The sequence below is a fragment of the Bubalus bubalis genome, chromosome 4 (assembly GCF_019923935.1).
Source record: "Bubalus bubalis isolate 160015118507 breed Murrah chromosome 4, NDDB_SH_1, whole genome shotgun sequence".
Taxonomy (NCBI): domain Eukaryota; kingdom Metazoa; phylum Chordata; class Mammalia; order Artiodactyla; family Bovidae; genus Bubalus; species Bubalus bubalis.
In genome coordinates, this window is record NC_059160.1 from 25,389,210 (window position 1) to 25,413,107 (window position 23,898).

The window sequence follows — 23,898 nt, forward strand, 5'->3', positions numbered from 1 at the left end:
AAATAAATTAAAAAAAAAGAAAATAATAGAACAGCCACTGAATGAAACATTTCTACCATGCAAGAGAATACCATCAGGAACATTCCAAGATATTCCTTTTTTTTTTTTTTTTTTTTGGTAACTTATTGGTAAAATTTTAGTCCATGATGTTAATTACAACTTTAAAATTTTTTGAAGCTTGCATTTTCCTCTTTAATGGGATGGAATAATAATTATAAAATAGATGTCTCTATTTTGCTTAGTCAGTCATGGGTAATTATTTTTACCATCTTTATGGAGGTATAATTGACAGATACAAATTGTACATATTTAAATTGTACTTATTAAAGTTTGATTTTTTAAAGTTTTATTTTATATAGGAGTATAGTTGATGAACACAATAATTTTTGAAATATAGCTAATATTAATTGATTTCACACTTTCAGCACTTTTGTAAAAGCCATCTAACCCTTACAAAAATCCCATGAGTTATAGGAATTATCCCTATTTTATATATTAAGAAGCTATGGTTAAAAGATCCCTGGGATTTCCCAAGTTCACAAGGGTAATACTCTGCCCAAAAAGAATAGAAATTCAGACCCTCTGATTCCAAGTCCATTGGTGTGTTCTTAAGGAAATTATTTAATCTCTCTGAGTAAAATAGGAATAATAACACTGATTTCTTTTTTAATTGATTACTTACTTATTTATTTATTTTTGACTGCACTTGGGCTTTCTATAGTTGCAGCAAGTGGGGGCTACTGTTCCCTGCGTTGCTTGGGGTTTTCATTGTGGTGGCTTCATTGGTTGTAGCTCACAAGCTCTAGAATGCAGGCTCAGTAGTTGTGGCACACAGGCTGAGTTGTCCCACAGCATGAGATCTTCCCAGGCCAGGGGTCAAACCCTTGTCCCTTGCATTGGCAAGTGGATTTTTAACCACTGGACCACTAGGGAAGTCCCAATAACACTTACTTCTAAAGATGGTTATAAGGAATAAAAGGAAAATATACATAAGTATGTATCAGTTCAGTTCAGTTCAGTCACTCAGTCATGTCTGACTCTTTGTGACTCCGTGAACCGCAGCACACCAGGCCTCCCTGTCCATCACCAACTCCTGGAGACCACACAAACACGTGTCCATTGAGTCGGTGATGCCATCCAACCATCTCATCCTCTGTCGTCCCCTTCTCCTCCTGCCCCCAATCCCTCCCAGCATCAGGGTCTTTTCCAATGAGTCAGCTCTTTGCATCAGGTGGCCAAAGTACTGGAGTTTCAGCTTCAACATCAGTCCTTCCAATGAACACCCAGGACTGATCTCCTTTAGGATGGACTGGTTGGATCTCCTTTCAGTCCAAGGGACTCTCAAGAGTCTTCTCCTACACCACAGTTCAAAACCATCAATTCTTTGGTGCTCAGCTTTCTTTATAGTCCAACTCTCATGTATACACATATATATATAAGTCAGTTCAGTTCAGTCTCTCAGTCGTGTCCAACTCTTTACAACCCCATAGACTGCAGCACACCAGGCTTCCCTGTCCATCAGCAACTCCCGGAGCTTGCTCAAACTCAAGTCCATCGAGTCGCTAATGCCATCCAACCATCTCATCCTCTATCAACCCGTTCTCCTCCTGCCTTCAGTCTTTCCCAGGATCAAGGTCTTTTCCAATGAGTCAATTCTTCACATCAGGTGGCCAAAGTATTGGAGCTTCAGCTTCAGCATCAGTCTTTCCAATGAATATTCAGGGTTGATTTCCTTTAGAATTGACTGGTTGGATCTCCTTCCTGTCCAAGCGACTCTCAAGAGTCTTCTCCAGCACCACAGTTCAAAAGCATCAATTCTTCAGTGCTCAGCTTTCTTTATGGTCCACTCTTACATCCATACATGACTATTGGGAAGACCATATCTTTGACTAGATGGGCCTTTGTTGGCAAAGTAATGTCTCGGCTTTTTAATATATATTAGTGCAAAGTTCAACCCAGATCAAGGGACAGAGAGACAGGTCAGTGCAGCACAGTTGCTACTTTTGTCAAGGATGCTAGAAGAGATTCTTGGACTTCTGATGAGTCCATACCTGTGGCCAGTTCACGTCCTTATCCCATATCCTAGGGGATTCATCCCCCATTTTTTCTCCTCTTTAGTGCTGCCCACTCTATTTCCAGTAGCTTCTTTCTCCCAAGACTGGCTATAGAACAGGTGGCAGGCTCCTGGGCTCCCCTTCCTTGCTGAAGCCAAGCCCCCAGGCCCCGTTTTGCTGCCTTAAGCCAGGTACCTCCAGTTTAGGAAAAGAGAAACACCAAGGGGCACCAGAAAACTTGTGGATCCCAGACCTTGTTCTGACATCGACTATCTGCCTGATATTTGCACCACTCTTCTCTCAAGTGTGAAATGAGGGTGTTGGACCAGAGAAATTCCTATATTAAACTTTGTTCTGCAAAGGACATTTCAGTGAAACTATTTTTACTGTGGAGTCAAGCAATAGCATTACCAGTCTCAGAAGGAAAAAAAAAGTTTTAAATATTTTTCTAGCCACCAAATAAATCAGCATTGGCCTTGCCTAAGTGCACCAGATCCATTTTGATTATTTCTAACGCTTCTTTCTGGCCCTGCTTCTCAGCAAGGATAGCATGCCTGCAGCATACATTCAGAATTTTCTCCTGAATATAGATTCCAGGAAAAGCTAGAGCAAAGAGGACAGAGAAGAAAGAAATAGCATAGATGACATTTCTTTTAGGCTCACTGCCTAGATTGCACTTGGCCTGCTGCCTTCTTCTCATTAGTTCCACTGACTGAATCTGATTAGCCCACCCTGATTTATTTTTGGCAACCTGGGAGCACATGGGCCAATGCTTATTTTCATGGCTGATACAATCATCCTCAAAGCTGTTGTTAGCATTTGGAAGATTAGTTCCTTTCCCTGGAAGCTGTTACTGTCTAGAAAGCATCGTGACACATGAGACATATATTTCTTCAACACGCTACAAAATTGAGTTTATTTATTCTTCTTTTCGTTATCACAAACACTTCCAGTTTACTGGCTGTTAAAACATACAGCAAAGAATTCTTAGCAATTGCATATTCCATGTCTGTAAACTTATTATTTTCTGAATTAGTAAATTGACTTCTGTAATCAATAATGTATAAAAACCAGGTTTCAGGTCTATTGGGTATTCAGTGCTTGCATCAGCCTCATGTTCTACCTGACCACTGCCAGTGGAGAATGGGTCATGTTTTAGATCTGATCCCAAAAGTACATAACTCAGTTTTAAAAATCTGCAGATGTATCAGAGGATGAGAGACAAATGTGAACAAAGGGATCTGGGACTTTCCTGGTGGTCCAGTGATTACGACTCCATGCTTCTGTTGCAGGGGGCATGGATTCAATCCTTCATTACAGAACTAAAATCCCACATGCTACAGGCTGTGACAAATATTTTTTAAAGCAAATCTGGGGGCTTCCCAGGTGGTGCCAGTGGTAAAGAACCTGCCTGCCAATACAGGAGACATAAGAGACCTGGATTCGACCCCTGGGTCAGGAAGATCCCCTGGAGGAGGACATGGCAACACACTCCAGTATTCTTGCCTGGAGAATCCCATAGACTGTGGAGCCTGGTGGGCTACAGTCCATACCGTCACAAAGAGTCGGACATGACTGAAGTGACTTAACACACAGGCATGCAAGTGGTACTGTAGTTATTGTTTGGAGTCCATTTCACTAACATAAAATAAATGTATTTAAAAAAATAAAGTAAATCTGTACTGACAATCCATTATTAAAGAAATTTTCCCAGGCCTATTCAGGTCACAAACCACTTGGCATATGCCATGTACTGGTCTTAGAGCTGAAGACACAGCTAGAAATAAGATGCAGTCTCTGCCCTGGAGGACTTACAGACTAGTGAGGTAGGGATGATATGAACACTATTAAGTCTACTAAATGTTAACATATAATTAAACTTCTCTTAATAGCCAGATAGTCTTTATAAGTGGTGCTAAGTCGTTTCCATCATGTCTGACTCTGTGTGACCCTATGGACTACAGCCCACCAGGCTCTTCTGTCCGTGGGATTCTTCAGGCAACAATACTGGAGTGAGTTGCCACGCCCTTCTTCAATTCTTTATTAGTACCAGGACCTTTAAAAACTAGGTTTCTTTAAAAAATTAAATAAGAAGAAAAAAATCAGTATATTTTTACGTCTTCTTTTAAAGGATTGATGTATCACATGCTTGATTTGTCTTGACACTATGCGAGGTACCAAAATCAATAAGCAGATTAATTCTAAGAGGAGAAGGCTCCCATAGAATTAATATAATCAGCAATTCTTTCGTTCATTTTACAAATGCTTATCAGCTATATACTGTGTGTCAGTCTCAATGTTAGGAAAATAAGTCAAGAAGAGAAGACAAAGACGTGTGGAATGATCAAGCTTGATACTTGTGTAGATTAGTGGTTAACAGTCTGAACTATATGTGTGACCTGGATCAAGTGACTTACTCTTTCTGGCTCTCAGTTTTCTCAGCTACAAGCTGAGATTAAAAATAATAATACCTGTCTCCTGAGATCCCTATGAATCTTAAATGTGATGATTATGTTTACCAAGCCTGCCTACCTTGGTACCTGGATGCTTGTAAGTCCTTGACAAGTTTCAGCAATTTTTCTGTCCCACTTTCATGGAAGAAAAACCTGAGGCTCAGAGCAATGAAATAATTTGTCCTGGACATCACGCACACCCAGAAGGAAAAGTAAAACAGAACAGCAAATGTTACAAAGTACATGAATTTTGTCAAGATCAGAGAACAGAAGTCCCAGTCTGCCTATGGAGTGTGGGAAAGAATCAGGAAGGAATATTTAAACCAACTACACAAATGATTTTTCAAATACTGTTCATAAACAGTTACCTGGGGACTTGGAGCAAAGTTTTCAGTGCACTGACTGCTGACTTTTCCATCAATGCCCACGGCTTTTCAGTCCAGTCCCTTCTTCAAAGAGCATCATGGTTTCTTTTAATGAGGACTGGCTAAAATTTAAAGAGAAGGATAATAAGGTTTCTCAGCCCTGATTTTTTTTTTTTTTTAGTTGTCAGAACTGGCAGATGAGATGTCAAGGAGAAAATAACTGCGTTGAAACATTTTTCTAGAATTTTCCTAGGACTACAGCAGGACTACTCCCTCCCAAGTAAAACAGTGCTTCTTCAAACCATATAGCTTTTTCAACAAAGATGAAACCAAGGACTTCTCTGAAAGTTGAGTGCCAAGATGATTTTCATTCATTTATTTTTACACAGTTCCATGATGTTTTTATTTTGTGTTTACTACATGGCACAATCCGTGAATTGAAAGTAGCTTTTCAATCCGGAAGAATACTAAAAGTAAAAAAGCCTAAGAAGATCAATAGCCACAATAGGGCTAATATTCCTCTTTTTGATTTTCCACATATACTAAAAAAAAACCTGTGTAACCTTATTTCAGGAAGCAATACTTGTCACAACATTAGTTTTGTGGGAAATTATCTCAGTATAATTTTAATGAAAATAATCTGAAACTTGACCTCCATTTTCTTTTTCTCTGTTTTCTTAAACAGGATGCTACCACATTCCACGTAACTGTCCGAGATGATAATAGCATCGCTGTCTCTTTAGAAGCTTCAGACATCATGAGTCCATCATCTGTGTATGTTGTGAAGATAACTGGTGAATCAAAAAATTACTTCTTTGAATTTGAGGAATTCAACAGTACTTTGCCTCCTCCCATTATCTTTAAGGCCAATTATCATGGCCTATATTATATAATCACTCTGGTAGTGGTAAATGGAAATGTGGTTACCAAGCCGTCCAGATCAATTACTGTGTTAACAAGTAAGCATCATATGTAATATGATCCTCTGTGTTTCTTTTTGGGTGTATTCTCTTGTAGTTCTCAGTCAGTCCAGAACGGCAAGATCAACTGCCTTCAAATCAAGTGACAAGGTTCGAAGTTCTGCTTCACTTGGAATATAGTTTCTCACAGAAGTTGATCACATTATAGTGTAACCTTTTGTTTAAAAAAAAAAATGTGTTTTAAACAAAAAAGTCAACCTCAATTGTGTATTTTGAGATTGAATGGCCATTTTAGATTCATGACTGGACCATGTAATTTGCTATTATATAACTTAATAGTATGATCATAATTAAGTTTTTTTTCCCACTAGAACATATAGTCTCATGTTAAGCAACTTGCTTTTTTGAAGTAAAGAATTTATACTCATATTTAGCTGGCTCAAATTCCAATTACACATTTTTAGCTGAGAGAGAATAAAAGACATCAGTTATCAGTTGCTTTTCCCCACCTCAGCCTGAAAATAGCCTATGTTTCCAATGCCCAAGAAAAAAACTGAGGACAAAAAATGTCATTGATATTTTAATCTTTAGTAACTCCTGCCTTAAGAGGTCATGCTGATATTAGAAGTGTTTTAGGAATGGTTTTATCTATATATGATTTTTACTTTACTCTCTGACTTTAAAACCTACTCTCAAAATAAAATTCAATGCTACTGTATAAGGTGAGGTTGTTGTTGTTTAGTCGCTAAGTTGTGTTGTGGACTGTAGCCTGCCAGGCTTCTGTGTCCATGGGATTTCCCAGGTAAGAATACTAGAGTGGCTTGCCATTTCCTCCGCTAGGGGATCTTCCTGACCCAGGGATGGAGCCTGAGTCTCCTGCGTTGCCAGGTAGATTCTTTACTGCAGAGCCACCAGAGAAGCCCCATAAGCTGAGGTATAGATGAAAACTGTTATCTATCAGTTCAGTGGCTCAGTCGTGTCTAACTGTTTATGGCCCCATGGACTGCAGCACGCCAGGCCTCTCTGTCCATCACCAACTGTTATCTATAAGATGGTAGAGTTTATCACTTAAGCAATGTAATGTCTCAGCAAAGTTCTTTTTGTTCATTGTTCAATGAACAATGCAAATTTTCCAGGGACTGTAACCTTTTAATTGCCATCTGAAAGTGATCTTTCTGGCTACAGTTAAGGAAAAGGACATAGTGATATTTACATTGGGGTAAAAAGAAAGAGAAACACCAAGAAGCAAGAATGCAGAATCAAGCTAAAGGACCTATTTTTAACATGTCTGTCAAAAATTATTTAAAGTTTCCCTTGGTAGAATACCAGGAACAGTACTGAGTTCTAAAAATTAGGAATGGCACAGACCCAAGACCTTCATGGTTTAAAGATATAATGAACAAATCTCTAAGCTCACTGAATCAAAGAATGGACTTGCCTGGTGAAATACTATCTTAAGCTTCAGAAATAGTGAATTAGGAGCTAATAGAACCAGGCAGCAGATCTAGGTACATAATGCCTATAATATAACTCCTTGAAATCAGAAGCCCTCTGCTTTATTCATCTTCATAATGTCAAAGGAACATCTAGCATAACCCTTATGCTTAATTGGTGATCAATAAATATTAATTCAATTTAGTTAAGCAAGTAACAGGAAAAAGAGCCAGGGGAAAAAAGGGCTAAGACACAGAGAAAAATAAAGCTGTAGTAACTTTTGCTGACCCAACACTCATTAACATGAGCTCAGCTACTCTGGATTAGACAAAGCTGGAGAAGTCATCTTTTAGTTAACGGTTCACAAAGAAATTTAAGTAAGTAAATAGTGAAAGATTTCTGAAATATCTTGTTGATATTTTAGCACATGAAGTAAGTTCTATTCAAAGTATCTTCTATTTTCTTTTGTGATTTTATTCTTTGATATGCAGGCTGGGAGGTGTGTTGTTGATGATCCAAAAACTGGGCAATTTTGCAGAGACCTTTTTGTTGATCTAAGTAAATGAGAGACCGTTGTTGCTGTTCAGTCACTAAGTCACTTTTGACTCTTTGAGACCCCATGAACTACAGCATGTCAGCTTCCCTGTTCTTCACTATCTCCTGGAGTTTGCTAAAACTTATGTCCGCTGAGTCACTGATGCCATCCAACTATCTCATCCTCTGTTTCCCCTTTTCCTACTGCCCTCAGCATCAGGGTCTTTTCCCAGCATTGAGGTCTTTTTCATTGAGTCAGCTTTTTGCATCAAGTGGCCAAAATTGGAACTTTAGCTTCAGCATCAGTCCTTCCAATGAATATTCAGGGTTGATTTCCTTTAGGACTGACTGGTTTGACTGCCTTGCTGTCCAAGGGATTCTCAAGCATCTTCTCCAGCACCACAGTTAGAAAGCATCAGTTCTTCAGTGCTTAGCCTTATTTATAGTCCAACTCTCATATCCTTTTATGACTATTGGAAAAACCATAGCTTTGACTATATGGACTTTTGTCAGCAAAATGATGTCTCTGCTTTTTGTCCAGGTTTGTATGTAGTAGCTTTTCTTCCAAGAAGCAAGCGTCTTTTGATTTTGTGGCTGTAGTCACTGTCTGCAGTGATTTTGGAGCCCAAGAAAATAAAATCTGTCACTGTTTCCACTTTTTCCCCATCTATTTGCCATGAAGTGATGGGACCAGATACCATGAACTTAGTTTTTTGAATGTCAAGTTTTAAGCCAGCTTTTTTACTCTCCTCTTTCACCCTCATCAAGAGGCTTTTAGTTCCTCTTCACTTATGCAAATTCAATCAAATGGCCTATCTTGTTATGCATTCTGTGAGCACTGGTTGAGTGATGTTTTAATAAATGTCAGTTTAGGTCACATTGGTTGTTCAAGCCTTCTATCCTTAATGATTTGCTTTCAACTTGTTCTAACAGTGATTGACAGAGAGTGTGGATCTGTTTATTTCACCTTTCACTTTTTTTAATTTATGCTTTATCTATTTTCAAGCTCTATTGTTATGTTGTTAGGTGCAAATAATTTTAGGATTACTATGTCTTCTTGTTGGAGAAGGAAATGGCAACCCCCTCCAATACTCTTGCCTGGAAAATAGGTTGAGCTTCTTATCTGTATGCAATGTCCCCCTTTATCCCTGATCAAATGACTTGTGTTGAAGACTATTTTGTCTGATATTAATATAGACATTTTAGTTTTCTTTAAGTATTTTCATAGTTTACTTGTTTCATCTTTATACTTTAACCTACTTACATCTTTATAGGTAAATGGGTTTCTTGTAAACAGCATACAGTTGGTTCTGCTTTTCCCCCCAATCTGAAAATCTCTGTCTTTTAATTGGAGTGTTTAGACTAGCACTAGCCAATAATCACATATGTAATATTAAATTTTCTGAGAGACACATATTTTCTGAAAAGGTGAAATAAATTTTAATAACATAGTTTAATTAACCAATTGCATTCAAAATATTATTGTTTTAGCATGTCAACTTTAAATACACACAACCTAAAAGTTGAAAGTTAAGTTTTGTTCAGGGAACATACTGAGAACTTCAAGCTCCGGAGGCAGCATCTCAAGTGACCCTGAGAAAACTGCTCCAAGGAGGCAAGTGGGGAGCTAGGATATATAGGAGTTTTGCAACAAAGGGGAGATAGTAGGAACAGCCAATTGTTAATAAAAGAAAATAAAATATCTCAAGGAATGTAGCCATCTTCTACGTATGGGAGGGACTTCCTGGAAAATGCTAGTGGGAAAGAATCCACCTGCCAGTGTAGGAATTGCAAGAGCTGTGGGTTCCATCCCTGGGTTGGGAGGATCCCCTGGAGTAGGAAATGGCAACCCACTCCAGTGTTCTTCCCTGAAGAATCCCATGGACAGAGAAGCCTGGCAGGCTACAGTCCATGTGGTCACAAAAAGTCAGGCATGACTGAGCATAAATGCACACACACTGCCTGTATGAATCAGGAAAATGCTAGTTGCTTTCTTCTCTCCGGCTTTAATGGTGCTCCTTCTTTCTGCCATGCCCTACTAAAGGGAAAAGTGTTGCTGTGTCCTCTCTGGTGTCCCAGAGGGGCTCATCTTTGGAATTTAGCTCATTTGGGTGCCTTGCAATCTCATCTCTCCGATAAACTCAAGAAAAATTATGTCTCACGCGTTATTTGGCTTTTTCTTCTCACTGTTAGATGTTGAGGGATAATACTGAATTGCAGTTTTCTACACCCTAAGTGAAAGAGGAAACTTGCATTGATATCTAAAGAGTAAAAATTAATTAATGATGGTTTATTGTCTCTCACTTTCTATTCCATTTTCAAATACTTAATTATACCATCCCAGTTTTGAAAGCAGTAATAGTTTGGGACTATAGGAACTGGGTTTTTTTTTTTTTTTTTTTGGTACAAATATTTCTGGGACATTAGTGATATTTGGGTTTCAGCTTCCTCTTTTAAAAAAGAGAGGGTTAAAATGGATGACTAAGATTACTTTTGAGCTCTAAAATTACCATTATTTATCTGCTAATGATGCATTTTTCCCATCTTTATTTTTCTAAGGGGAAGGTTTCTTGAAAGTTTACGAAACATTTGTAGGATCTGCTCCCATAGCTGACAAGTTGAGAATGAAAGGATACATTTGATGCAGTCATTTATTGTGTGTTGCATGTTTGTCTTCATGAAATAAGCAATGACAAAACAATTGGCCCTAGGGCAGTCCTTTGATATTTCTCTACAGTTGTTCTGAGTCTGGCACTCTCAGAGAAAGCTGAGGAACATAGCAAAGAATAAATTCAGCACAAACAAGTCATTTGGCCAGTTCAAGAGTTTATAACCCTTAGGCTCTGATATCTGATTAATATTTAACTGTTTGAGAACCTTCAGCATATCATGGGCACATTAGAAACAAGGAGTAGTTTCTCAGGAGATAAAATAATACATGAAAACAACTTCTTAGAAAGTTGGGAAATCCTGTTTACACACTGCTGTCTCCTGTGTTTGTTAAGTCCTAGAGACATGACTACAGAACATACATGGGGCATACAAATTCAGCCATGATAAATAAAAATAATGTCTGAGTTTTTACTTTATATATTGTCTACATTCTCTATGCCACATCCTAGGTGCCAGAGAAATAAATAAAATGCCCATTCTCAAAGATGGTATACAATAGTGGAAAAGATAAAGAAAACATTAAAAATATATGATAAGTGCTGTAAAAAAATTATGTAAGAGACTACCCAACCTTCTTAGGAAACATTGGGAAGGCACCTCAGAAGAAACAATGATAAAAAATTTAGTGAAAATTTGCCAAATGGATAAGCAATGGAAAGTGTTACACTCAGACTTAAAATGAATCATAGATTTTTTAAAAATGCAGGCATAGCATTTTTTAATAGCAGGGCACACCTATGAACTGCAAGAGTGAAGATGGCAAGCATCTATGATTTCAGAAAATGAAGAAAAAGGTCACTAGAAATATTGGGAATAACCTTGAATACTTTACAAAAGTGTTTAGACCTTAATCTTTAAATGATGAGGAATGAGGACAGGTCTTATACAAGGAATGACACACAATTTGATTGGGGGAAATCTGCTTCTTATAACAGAGCTGCAAGGCACACGGTCTGAATCTTGCCTTGGAATGGACAAATTATCACACAGATATTTTGAATAGTGGATCAAAGCATGAACTTTAGAGTCAGAGAAATCTGGGAACCATAATGTAGACTTTGGCAGATTATTCCATTCTTCTAGTTTTCTAATTTATAATCTATTCCACTGGTTAGCCAACTTTTCCTGTAAAGGCCTAGGTAATAAATATTCTATGCTTTGTGGACCATATGGTCTGTGTTACAGTGATTCAACTCCACTATGTTAGCAGAAAAACAGCCATAGATAACACGTAAACAAATAAGCATGGCTGTGTTCTAAGGCAACTTTATTTAAAAACACCAAAATTTGAATTTCACATAATTTTCATGTGTCATGAAATAGTATTCTTCTGTTGAGTTTTGTCAACCATTTTAAACTGTAAATAGCCTTCTTTGCTCAAAAATCATACAAAAACATGTGGCAGGCCAGATTTGGCTTGTGGGCTGTTGATTACTGATTTGGTAGTGGGTGCTATTAAATAATGTAAATTTTTTATACTAAAAAAATTTAAATAAACTCCTTAACATAGTTTGTAGAATCCAGTATAAGATCACTAAGTATAATTAATACCAATGACATTAAATAGAAAATTTCTCAAGAGGCTGAGAGCAAAGGAGAAACAGAAAAGATCAGATGGGGAAAAATCAGTGAGGTGGAGGTGACAGATTTAAAACAGAGACTGACAAAAGTGAGAATATCAAGTAGCCTGAAAGCTTAAAACGTTTAAACAGAGATAAGAAAAATTAAGGTGAGGTTGGAGGCAGGAAGAGTAATTTAGAAAGTTGTTTAAATATTCCAGGAAAGTGTTGGAGAGGAAGAAATTCTTACCTACCCTTCTAGGTTTTTCAGGCTGGTCTAAGAATTAAACTGATGTGAGACAGATGAACAAAAGAAAATCAAACTGAAATGTAATCAATTGTGTAGATGGGAGAGACCCAGGAAACAAGAATTCTCTGAAATGGCCAAAACCTTCACCTTAGAAACCATCTTCAGCTAAAGACAAAAGAAGATGTTGGGGGTAGTGATTTGAGACCATAAAGGAGGAGGAAGGCAATGTACATGAAGATGGAAAAGCAGATGTTTGATAAACAAAAGCTGGGCCCTGAAGAGACCACAGGACACAGAGAGGACTCTGATCTCCAAGCCCTGCTGAGTTTCTCTCACCACTTCCAGCCCATATTCTTTGCCAATCCCCCTGGTGATACTCTATTCCAGGAACAGGCCATCTAAATTCTTTTAACAGTTAGGGGGAAGATCAAAGTTTCTTCCTGATTCTTCTGTTTCTTAAAAAACAAAAAAGCCTCATGCCAAAGAGACACATTTTGTGGTGGCAAATTTTGCTCTCTACAAAAGAAATGAAGACTTGAACTAAGTTAGTAGATGCGATGTTAAACATCCTTCCTGGGCCACAGGTGGCTGCTGCTGCCAGCTCAACTCAGTGGCCTGTTTGGATACAGCTGAACCATTAGGTCAGGTCCCAGGCTGTTATCTAAGCATCAGACAAGAGCTCTGGCCTGGGACCTGGATCGTTCCCTTTTCCCTACTCCTGACATCAGAAGTGGGGGACTAAGCCCAGGTTTGTCTCCATCAAGAGGATCATGTCAGAAGACACATGTCCTTAGGTTGGTCACATCAGAAGCAAAGGATACTGAGCTTTCCTTTTAGTTCCTAAAAAACAGAGCAATCACAGGAAGAAATCACCTCAGCAACTAGCAGATATTAACAAGTACAAGCCTACATCTGCTTTCTTAAAACAGTACTTACTCCGCATTTGCTTTTGTTTTTTCATCTTCTAAGATAGTCACATCCAGAACTTCAAGAGTCTTCCTATTCATGAACTGTCATGATGGTTCAAAGGGAATTAAGAAACAGGAAATATTCTTCAATTTGAAGATAGTTTTAATTATGTGGGCCACCTAATGAGGAAATAATGATCCTATTAAATGCCATTTTTAATTTTTTATTAAAAGAAAAAATGGGACTCTATGGTAGGATTTTTTAGTAAAAATAATGCAGTAAATTTCTGCTTTGTCATATATTCTTTGCTCCCACCACAAAGTGAAAAGAAAACCAGAAATATATTTCTAGGCTCAGAAATAAGACAGGTGTTTCCATGAATCAGAAACTCAAAGTACACAAAACCAATACAATGTTGTAAAGTAATTAACCTCCAATTAAAATAAATAAATTTATATTTAAAAAAAAGAAAGAAACTCAAAGTAGGGAAGAAGGCTGAAGTCATGGAGCCTTTGTGCTCTGAGTCTGAAAGAAGACAGTACTGAGTCTGGGTCACCATAGAGTAGGAAGGATTGAATTTTTACAAGTTAGATATGACCCAGAGCCAGGCTCATTGTTGAAAGCAAAGATTCTTCCTGCTTGTCAAAAAAGACACTTGTGGAGTCCTAAGGATGCAAGAGACACATAGTCTTACTATCAAGTACCAAGCTTAGTTACGCTCTTACTCAGAGAACAAGTTTGTGAAAACAGCTATATCATCCATAATAGCAAGAACCCCAGAGTGATGTTATATGCCCTGGCCCTAGACTACAGCTTCTGGTGAGCTGAAAGGATGCTAAACTGCCTCAAAACAGTGAAGAAAAAGCAAGAAATGGGACAATGAGAAAGCAAAATTTGGCCAAGGGCTTATGGTTTAGAACAAATGAAATCTATGCTAAACAAGATAGACATCAAAATTATTATCACATTTTGGATTATGTTTTATGTAGCAACATAACAAAAATTTGTAGTATGTTATCATCTATAAAATGATAGATGAAAGAATTCTACTTATTTAAAAAGATTAAGCAATAATGAAACAAAAATTGGCAAAAATAAAACAGAAACATTTAGAATATAAATTTAGATTTTTTAAAACAACAAAAAAGATATTTAGATTGAGACAAAGTAGGTAATTGTTGAATGAACTAAGTCAAATTTTGGTTTCTTATGTTATTGAAATTGAAATTTCAAAGTGTAAAACTTAAACTAAGTCTATTTCTTTTGTTTTGTTTTGTTTTTTAATTTAATTTATTTTAATTGGAGGCTTCAGTTAGGCTATAGATGTCCAAGAATCCTCTCAATACTAAAACTTTGAATCAAAATCAGTTTTTTCTATAAGAGTTGATTCATGCTTTGTCGCTCAGTTGTATCTGACTCTGCAACCCCACAGACTGTAGCCGGCCAGGCTCCTCTGTCGATTGGATTTTTTTAGCTGAGAATATTGAAGTGGGTTGCCATCTTCCCCATTCAGGGATTGAACCCGTGACCCCTGTGCCTCCTGCTTTGCAGGGGAATTCTTTATCCACTGAGCCATCAGGGAAGCCAATAAAGAATTGACTCCATGCCAAATTATTTTAAATATTTTCTTGAATGAAATGCATGCTAGTAAGACTCATTCAGTAGTCCCTACTAAAGAGTGAAGGGACTCTGGCACTGTACAAGACTTCGGCTGAAAAGTGGTAATGGAAGAGATTCAGACGTAAATCAATCAATCGGTTATTTAAAAAATGAGTGTTTATTTACAAAGTTTTGTGATGAGTTAACAACTCATACAAAATAAAAATAAACATTTTTAAACTTCTGTAGAAAAGCTGGTAAATATTATGAACTATAATTCTCATAATATAGGATGGTTTGCAATCTTATACTTAATATTTAAAAAGTGCTAAGCTCACATGAAGAAATAACTGATTATTAAAACATTTATGCCTGGTCAGAGCCAAAACATATTTTCTATTGTACTCAGTCATGTCCCACTCTTTGTGACCCCATGGACTGTAGCTTGCCAGTCTCCTCTGTCCATGGAATTTTCCAGGCAAGAATACTGGAGCAGGTTGCCATTTCTTCCTCCAGGGAATCTTCTCCACCCAGGAATCCAAACCAAGTCCCATGCATCTCCTGCATTTGCAGGTGGATTCTTTACCACTGCACCCGCCTCCCAGGAAGCCTATTTTCTATTACTTGTCTGTTATTAATATCAAATTTTCTTGACTTGGGGGAAAAATGAACTAGGAATCTGTAGATACAGACTCCGCTATGTCCTTGTTAAATTACCATTGACAAGTAATTTAAAGTCTCAGTTATCATTATTTTTATATGTTGAATGGTGATATGAATATTTGTTCTTCCTAGATCTTAGGGTTGTTGCAAAAGGCAATTGGAAAAATGAATATGAAAGTTCTTTGAAAAGCAGAAATCACCACATAAAATATGCTTTATTAATTACTGCTAAGGAGAACAGTCAGCTCAGGAGTACTGAAGAGTTTAGTGTCTTACAGATAATTAAAGTATGTGTAAAATGCTAATAGGTGTCATCCTTGGCACTTTCAAGTATTAATAATGGTATTTTGCTCTTTTCCCAATTCCCCTTTCTCCATTAACTTTCCTTCTGCAGAACCTCTTCCTGTAACCAGTGTTTCAATATATGACTATAAACCTTCTCCTGAAACAGGAGTCCTCTTTGAAATTCATTATCCAGAAAAATACAACGTTTTCACAAGAGTAAACATAAGCTATTGGGAAGGTAAAGACTTCCGGACAATGCTATATAAAGGTAAGAGGCAACAGAAAGATGAAAAATGATGACTCGTACATTTTACATAATTTCTGCCAAATGGTCTTCCTCTTGCTCTGAAGAAGTCTTATAATTCACTGTTTGATCATAATGAACCAATAAAAATAGTTACTGATGCATGAAAATATTGTTATGAGGAGACTTAAAATGTTTGGTTCATTATTTTAGAGTCATGTGTCATGCATAAACATAAAAACTCAAATTATTATGACTTACATGTTATTCTTGCCAAATATTATTCCTGCATGTCTGGTGTAGGAAACAAATTTAAATTTAGAAGCACAGCACCTAATCATTTCCTTCTGAGTGCATTAAGGCATTTCCAGACCTGGGAAGTTAGATGGGGGTCTTTCAAAAAATTTCATTTGGAGATGGTCCAACATTATTCTCGAATGCTTAAGACAATACTTTACAGTTCCTTTGTGTATATTTATCTGTATGACTAGTTAAATGACTGCATTAATATACAAAAATGGGTTTCACTATTTTTACTGGCTTGATGGGAATCTTGTGGTCAGAGAGAGAGAAGAGGGTCCAGGGGAATTAAAAATTTCTAAAGAATCCCAATCAATTTCTCTGAATAGACTAGAGGGCAGAAGTGGGCCAAGTGGGAGAGGGACAGGGAGAGGACAGAGGACATTCAGTTTGGGGAACTGAACTGGAGAGACAAACATTCTCAGGACACAGAGCCGCTACATATATCTGCACTGAGCGTAGGTGCTGGTCTCAAAGTTGATTAGCTGTAAATGAAAACCAGGTAGAGGATGCTTACTCAACCACCTAAGGCATGATACCCAGAAACATCCCACTTTGACTTGCTGCTTTTATAAACTCCTGAATCTTCCAAGGATTTTTTTTTAATGAGACAGTGTTTAAGGCACATGCAGTAACTCTACAGGTTTTTGTTTTAAACTTAAAAGAAATCAAATAAACAAAAATAGACTCTCTTACTGCATTCTTTGCTTTCAATGAAAACAGATTACCTGAAAATTAGTAATTGGGACCTTGTTTGCTTATTGATCACATGCAAATATAAGTTTATAAATAACTGAAAACCATCACTGATACTTTTGTTGAGCTAAATTCCATGAGTTTAAAAATGTTAACTAGTATGCTCTTTTTTTAAGTTAATTAATTTTTCAAATTATTTTTGGCTTTTCATTCAATAAGTGATATTTTCAGTTCCTTTCCCTCATTTCTTTCCAACTTGGATTGGGTTTTTAAGTTTATTATTATCTTCCAAAAAAACCATTTTCTAAATAAAATTCAATTTTTAAAATTTTCTTCTTTTTTCAGGAAGGTCCCATTTGCCAAATGACAAATCATTTTCTTTTAAAAAATAGGCTATATTTTACAAGTGAGTCTAGTGAAAACATTTCTTGTAAAATTATTTTTTCCTAAGTCATAAATTGGCAAAATACCTTGGGTTCTTACAGTAAATGATTAGCATAAACCTAATCTCTACAATTTCTATATGTAACCATTTCCACTTAATGCATCAAATGTTCCTATAATAAAATTTTAATTCCAAATATATCTAATTCTTGCAGAAAAAGCCTTTGAGTCTACAAATTTCAATTCTCATCTCTAGCCTTAAATCAATTTTTTATTACTGACTATACTAGAAGTCACAGGAAATATTATTTGACAGATAGTCATAATTGTTCAAAACTTTCTAGAAGTCTGTGGCATTTAGAAAACCAAAAATTTAATATAATTGTTTTTTTTCCTCAGATTTTTTTAAGGGAAAAACAGTGTTTAATCACTGGCTGCCAGGAATATGCTATAGTAATATCACCTTTCAGCTGGTATCAGAGGCAAATTTTAATAAAAGCACTCTTGTGGAGTACAGCGGTGTCAGTCATGAACCCAAACAGCATAGAACTGGTAAGTCATTTGAAAAATTAAATTTAGTGAAAAAATAATTAAATTATATGTTGTTGTTATATATATGCTTTCTGTCATTCTAAGGAAAATTCTGTTCCAGAACTCAGAAAAAAGAAACATATTTCAATAATCTAAAATGAATTTTCTATCAATGCAAAATGAGCTGAGCAAAATACTCAATAATAAATTTAAATATCAATGAAATCACAGATTTTTAATCTTTGAGAAATCAAGTTATAAGTAAGTAACTTAACTGAATCAAGTAGACATCAGTAAATCTACAGTATGACATAATAACCATATGGCAGAAGAACAGATGTGAGATGCTCTGGTATAGATTATCTGATTATTAAAAGAAAATATTAGGATTCAGGTACACTTAAAACTTGGCAGTGCTTAACTTTAGTATCATCACTAATATGAAGCACAATCATAGGATGGATAGATGGATGAATGGATGGATGGATAGATAGGTGGGCAGGAAGGTGAAAGAACAGATGGATAAAATAAATACACACATGCTAAATACCCATCACCAATACCAATATAACTGACATTTTCCCCCCAAAACATGCTTAAGTATTCAATAAGCATGAGGAGACACAATTGATACAAACATTGGGAATGGGTTATAATAGATCACTAACAGACCCTGCCAATCTGAAATTTTAAGATGTCATGATTCTCATTCTTTAGGCCAAAACAAAGAAACTATTTCAGCTAAATATTAATATTTTATTCACCTCACATCAACACCTAAGATTCTACTTGTAGTTTTCATTATTCAAGTAAAGAAACTGTTTGAGCATCTTTTCCCTGGGAGATTTTTAAAGTACTGGAGAGATGAAGACAAAGTCCGCTGAAATGGTTTCCTGGCCTCAAAAATGGTAGAGGTACTATTGGCACTCGTGGGCTTCCCTGGAGGCTCAGTGGTAAAGAATCCGCCTGCCAGTGCAGGAGACATGGGTTCAATCCCTGGGTCAGGAATATCCGCTGGAGGAGGAAATGGCAACCCACTCCAGTATTCTTGTCTGGGAAATCCCATGGACAGGAGTCTGATGGGCTACATCCATGGGGTCACAAAGAGTTGGACATGACTTAGCAACTAAACAGCTATTGGCAATCATACAAGGTAGAATGCAATAAATATTATTAAAGAGTCAGACACAACTGAGTGACTGAGCATGTACACACAAAGATATATAGCAGCATGAAAGAGCGAAAGATTAATTTTTATTAAAAGCTCCTAAGAGGTGAGTGTTGAGTTGCTATTTGAAAGATATGTAGAATTTGTTGTAGGTAGAGACCATTCAGTGGCCTTCATAATTTTCTACCACTAGAAAAGCATACTTCCATAATTCATAAACTTATTTTGTGGGCATAGTTTTCATTTTGAGAGGTTAGAAGCGAAGCCATATTTGCAACATGTGTATTAAAATTCCTAAGGTAATTTCAACATGCAACTCTCCTAAGTGCAACTATGTCATAGGGAGTATTTTTAGTCTTGATAGCTGTAAGACACTATAGTTGCTTTTTTGTAAAAAAGATCTAGTGACAGAGACTCGGTTTTTTAGAAAGGAGATTGTGATGAGCTGAAAAATATGAATGTAACTCTACTTTGGAAGTGATTCAGTCACCACTTTGACTAACATAGTACCACTATTTAATGTATCTGAAGTGTGACTGATGATACGATAATGTGTGCGCATCATGTACAAAATCTTAAGTAGACATGTACTTGAAACGACACTTGTTCTTGATGTAAAAGTACAATTAAACTGTTTTCTGAATCTGCTTTTATGTTTGACTCATTAATAAAGTATTCATTATAGTAGTTTAAAAATACATAAAATGATAATTCTCTTTCTTACAGCCCCTTATCCACCTCGGAATATCTCAGTTCGTATAGTGAACTTGAACAAAAACAACTGGGAAGAAGAGAGCGGCAGTTTCCCAGAGGAATCATTCATGAGGTCACAAGATACAAGGGGAAAGGACAAAGTCTTCCATTTTACAGATGACATTCCTGAAATTCCCTCTGGCAACATTTCTTCTGGTTGGCCTGATTTTAACAGCAGTGATTTCGAAACAACATCCCAGCCATATTGGTGGGACAGTGCATCTGCGACTCCTGAAAGCGAAGATGAATTTGTCAGTGTGCTTCCCACAGAATACGAAAACAACAGGACACTCAGTGAGATGGAGAAATCGGCATCCAGCTCTTTCTCTTCTTTCCCTGTACAAATGATATTGAGTTGGTTACCACCAAAACCACCCACTGCCTTTGATGGGTTCCATATCCACATAGAAAGAGAAGGTAAAGTACTAGGAAATCAGAGGACTTAAATGGTGCAAAGGTAAAGGAAATGGGAACTTTTAAAAATTACATTTAGAAAGAAAGACTGCAGGCAGACAGTTAAGATATAAAGAAAAATGGTAGAGAAAATGAAGAATATATTGACTATCCCAAGGCAGACTGAAACCAGAAAACGAAAATGAACAGATTGGGTCAGAACCTGGTTTGGGTAGTTCACACATCGCCAAGTATAGGCAATTGTACATATTTTATTGCTGACATTTCACCTCCCCCAGGCCACTGAGGAAACTTTGAATAGATTTTGAATTAAATTTCTAACCATCACAAATTACAGAATATCCTGGAGAAGTGTTCTGTTTTCCCAGTACACAAACTTGTGAAGCATGCAGCAAAAGAATCTTGCTGACAACATGGCTACTTTCCCTAGAGTATCAGACCTGTGTTCTGCTCATCAGGCTAGTCTTATTCCCCTCTGGGGGTGCTCCCTTGGAACCAGCACAACTCACATTTTTCCAAAGAGGGACTGGTAGTAGAATAAAAATACATAGCAACTGGTAGTCCCACTCTAGCTACTATATTATATATATTGTATTCACTTAGCAGCCAAGAGACATTCTTTATATTTAACCCATTACTTTATGAAAAATAGGGCCATGGCATTCAGTAAATTTGGGTCATGAATCATATCTGAATTGTTGTTTGGTAGATTTTCATAGTTATTTGTTGTTTATTTTGTTTTTATAATGACATAATTCATTATTTGCTCTCCAGTCTAGTAGTTTGAGTGGCAAAGGTTGTCAAGCTGTCAAAATTTGAGGTTAAACTGACAGCCTTACTTACATGCTAGGGTATTCAAATCATATAGTCTCATAGATGACATATTGTTTGCCCTTGTTTGATCCAATAGAATGAAATACAAGATTTGTGAATTCCTCTATACTGGAGTATAGAGCAACCAACAATACCCAAATATTATATAAAATTGAAATCCTTTGTCATTTACAATTATTTGAGTCAAAAGTCTTAACATTTGCCTAAAATTGCCTATATTTGTAAAAAGTTCCCTTAGTCTTTTATTTTTCTGTTGCTCGATATAGTCTCTGGAAAAAAAGGTCTTATATCTTAGAATATTTTGTAATGCCTCTTTCCATGAAAGTTCAATCATGCTTTTATCTGACTGCAGTGTGTTCTGTTGAAGGCTACTCTGGTCACCAAATGATAAAAAAAAAAAAAAACTTCAAATGAAGTAATAAGCAGCAGGAGATGGACTTTGAAGCAATGTAAAAATCATTTTTACTTTTAAAATTTCTGGAAGTCAGCCAATGAAGCAAAATATAATGTGTCAGAAAATATACCCAGAGGATTATTTCTAACTAGAAAATAATTCAATATATTTTAAGACAATTATGGATATTTAATGTTATCACAAAGAACTTGCACAACATTTGGTACTGTTTCTTTTAATTCTTTATATCCAAATGAGAAAGTTGATCATTGCTATCTTCTCCTAACATTATACTTCCATTTCGTGTGTATCATTTTACTGCTGACAGTATGTAAGAATGCAGTATATATTTATCCATATTTTTATTGATTTGGACACTGTATTTTAATTTTGTTATTTTAAAGTACTGTAAGAAAACAATTTGAACTCTTAACCATCTTTTTTCAATAGCAATTTTAGTTTGGAGGTATAATTCAACTTGACATAGGGAAAGAGGCAAAATAAGAAAATACTTTTTAAAAAAATTAATTGACTTGTCTATAGCCAAGGCTGTTCCAGATATCAATTCATATATATTCTCTTCTTTATATATGATTTAGAAAACTTTACTGAATATTTGACAGTGGATGAAGAAGCACATGAATTTGTTGCAGAACTGAAGGAGCCCGGGAAATATAAGTTATCTGTGACAACCTTTAGTTCCTCAGGATCTTGTGAAACTCGAAACAGTCAGTCAGCAAAATCACTCAGTTTTTATATCAGTAAGTACCAAAGAGATTATTTTGCACTTACAGAGGAGCTAGAACAATGGAGCTGGTGTGATGAATGATGCTTAAGCATCAATTATTCATCAAACCTTAGAGACCCTGAGAATTCTTCAAGGTCATGAGAGGCCCAAATCCATGTGATTTTTGACAGCAGAGAAAATATATGTATGTTTCATAGTAGCAAATTTACCCCGGGATTTAACTTGAGGATCTTTTTTTTATTATTGAGATAATCGAACATTTGTTAAACTGACCTTTCACACTAGTGGTAACAAACCCTCCAAGGACATGGACACATAGTTGAGGAAAGAGGACTTTTGTTTGAAGCCATAATGAAAACTGGTATTTTTGAACTGTGTGAAAAGGCTCATTGAGTTTGAGGAGCTTGAAAGAAGCAGAGATTCAAATGTAGTAAGACCTAGGTGGTCTCTCCAAAAATTAGCACAAACTAAGATAGAGTATGGGACTTCCCTGATGGCTCAGATAATAAAGAATCCACCTGCAATGCAGAAGACACAGGTTCAATCCCTGGGTCGGGAAGATCTCCTGGAGAAGGAAATGGCAACCCAATCCAGTATTCTTGCCTGGAAAATCCCAGGGACAGAGGAGCCTGGTGAGCTACAGCCCATGGGGTCCCAAGAAGACAGGCATGACTTAATGACTAAACGACAACAATGAAGCTATAGCATCATGAAAATACCAATACCAAGTCTTAGGGCAGCTTCTACTGATTCCATCAGGGATAATAGCAGGCCAATAACTAGCCTCAGAAAGCTATACAAATAGTGCACATAGGTAATGTTTTCTGCTAATCTGACTATGCTTACCAAAAGTTTAGAGGCCAAAAATCTGTTTCCTAGCTTATCCAGAGTTAATGTGCCTCTGATCAGCAGAAAAAAAAACCCAGAAGGCAATGGATAAAAACTTCATTCCGAGAAGGATGATCACCATATGTTATCTCCTCCTCCAAAGGCAAAATACCACCTTTCACTAAATGACCCTCAAAAAGACAGGCAAGATAAAAAGGAGGAGGGCAGAGGAGAGAAATCAGTTTATTTAGCAGCCTAAAAATGTTGAAAATACCCTATATAACAATTTTTCTAAGGAAATCAAAAATGTCACCATTTGTGAAAAGGCTTGAAATATCCACTAGACAAGCAGAAAAAAAAATCCGTGATCAGCCTACATGTCTGTCAGTTACAGGAGATCTTTGACATGGCATCATTTGAGAATGAAAGCAAAGTTTAGTATTGAGTTCTTCCCATGAGGCTTAAAATGTTTCATTAACCCAGAGATTCCCTTGTCTGCCAGCAGAGACCCACTGCAAGTTCCAGGAAAACTCCCACAACTTCAGGCCATTAGCTCTTCCCTGCTCTGAATTTCTACTGTGTTTCATAATGAAGTGAAAGTGTTAGTCGGTCAATCGCATCCAACTCTTTGTGACCCCATGGACTGTAGCCTACCAGGCCCCTCTGTCCATGAGTTTGTCCAGGCAAGGATATTGGAGTGGGTAGCCACTCTCTTCTCTAGGGGATCTTCCTGGCCCAGGGACTGAACTCAGGTCTCCTGAATTGCAGGCAGATTCTTTACAGTACAGAGCTTATCTCTGAGTGTGATATTTTTCTAGATGGATTTTATTTGGGTACCTCTTGTTTTTCATGCCACATAATAAAACCCTAAGTTGGGGTTATACTCTTTGCTTATTTATTATTTCT

The 23,898-nt window shown here is 36.7% G+C and overlaps 1 protein-coding gene across 3 annotated transcripts in view; it reads left to right on the top strand.

Annotated features, from left to right (window-relative positions):
* The window catches only part of PTPRO (protein tyrosine phosphatase receptor type O), a 266,607-nt gene that overhangs the window by 143,725 nt on the left and 98,984 nt on the right, over window positions 1-23,898 (top strand). For all 3 annotated transcript variants that reach the window (XM_006052381.4, XM_006052380.4, XM_006052382.4), the window contains exons 2-6: window positions 5,558-5,831; window positions 15,808-15,966; window positions 17,722-17,874; window positions 19,748-20,191; window positions 22,016-22,177. In XM_006052381.4, coding sequence (XP_006052443.4) covers window positions 5,558-5,831; window positions 15,808-15,966; window positions 17,722-17,874; window positions 19,748-20,191; window positions 22,016-22,177 — 1,192 coding nt within the window. The remainder of the gene's footprint in view (window positions 1-5,557; window positions 5,832-15,807; window positions 15,967-17,721; window positions 17,875-19,747; window positions 20,192-22,015; window positions 22,178-23,898) is intronic.